Here is a 1,455-nt window from a genome sequence, read left to right on the forward strand (position 1 = left end):
CACTTTATCTATAAATACACCATATGTAATGAAACATAAAAAAAAAATAAAAAAAATTGAACTCAAGAAAACTTAAGCCTTCTTCTTCACTTTCAGATTTTCTGTAGCAATTTACAGCTACTATTTCCTACTGTTTACACCTTGTAGACCTGAAGTTCTTCTTCCTTTTCGTTGTAACACACCTCCCTCTGTATTAGTCATAACGTCGAACAGACTTCACTCGCCGAAGAGATGTTCAAACATTCATGGATATTTCAGGTAATACTTCTATACATTACTTATATTCTTCCAACGCGTTTGGTCATGAAATTTTTTCACTTTTTTCAAGAAGTTGAATTCAAGAATTTTTGATAATTCAAATTACTCACAAAATAACTTCAATTTGTATTTATGATCAAGCACGTACAACTCCAATTGTCAAAGATCTTTTTCACTTTAAATTACCACCACGTACAACTCCATTCAATAAGTTGATAAAAAAACAGTGTTTTTTCAAAAACTTTCTGTGGACAGAGCTGAAAGACTATGTACCCCACAATGAAAGAGATGCCCTTGGATTGAAAAAACAAATAATTGAGAGATATGGCAGCCCCATGGTGGAATAATTGAGTTTATAATTATTAAGCTTTGTGCTCGCTCTTACTTTTAGCTGTCCATATTTCATTCCAACATCGATCTTACTTTATAGATTTATTGCCATTAACATCTTACTTTATAGATTTATTGCTAAGTCACAACAATTCCAGCAATCTAGATTATAGTGAATTCAACATATATGGCTGAAGCTTTCCTTCAAATTCTGTTAGACAATATGACTTGTTTCATACAAGGGGAACTTGGATTGTTTTTTGGTTTTAAGGATGAGTTTGAAAATATTAAAAGCACGTTTACTACTATCCAAGCTGTGCTTGAAGATGCTCAGGAGAAGCAACTCAAGGACAAGCAGCTAGAAAATTGGTTACAGAAACTCAATGTTGCTGCATATGAAGTTGATGACATCTTGGATGAATGTAAAACTAAGGCAGCAAGACTCAACCAGACTAAATATGGATGTTATCATCCAAAGGTTATCACTTTCCGTCACAAGGTCGGGAAAAGGATGAAAGAGATGATGGAGAAACTAGATGCAATTGCTGCAGAATGAAGTAAGTTTCATTTGGAGAAAAGGACTATATAGAGAGAAGCTTCTAGACGAGAAACAGGTGCTCATCTTACATATATTTTATACAATTTAATTAGTGTATATTCATTTAGATGAAGTATGGAACGAATTATACTTGAGGTCTTTCTTCCAAGAGATTAAAGTTAAATCTGGTAATGCTTATTTCAAGATGCATAATCTCATCCATGATTTGGCAACTTCTCTGTTTTCAGCAAGTGCATCAAGCAGCAATATCCGCGAAATAAATGCAAAAAGTTACACACATAAGATGTCCATTGGTTTTGCTGAAGTGG

General features: G+C 33.5%; 1 protein-coding gene across 1 annotated transcript; it reads left to right on the forward strand.

Annotated features, from left to right (window-relative positions):
- Window positions 1-707: 707 nt before the first annotated feature.
- Window positions 708-1,449, forward strand: LOC107059250 (putative disease resistance protein RGA3). The gene is made up of 2 exons (XM_015305742.1): window positions 708-1,202; window positions 1,375-1,449. The coding sequence occupies exon 1, from the start codon at window positions 776-778 to the stop codon at window positions 1,142-1,144; it is 369 nt and encodes a 122-aa protein (XP_015161228.1). The 5' UTR covers window positions 708-775; the 3' UTR covers window positions 1,145-1,202; window positions 1,375-1,449.
- Window positions 1,450-1,455: the final 6 nt, after the last annotated feature.

This window comes from Solanum tuberosum, unplaced genomic scaffold (assembly GCF_000226075.1).
Source record: "Solanum tuberosum cultivar DM 1-3 516 R44 unplaced genomic scaffold, SolTub_3.0 scf01043, whole genome shotgun sequence".
Taxonomy (NCBI): domain Eukaryota; kingdom Viridiplantae; phylum Streptophyta; class Magnoliopsida; order Solanales; family Solanaceae; genus Solanum; species Solanum tuberosum.

What these genes read in the sequence shown, in the direction of transcription:
- LOC107059250 (XM_015305742.1), top strand. Translation starts at nt 776, where the DNA reads ATGGCTGAAGCTTTCCTTCAAATTCTGTTAGACAATATGACTTGTTTC.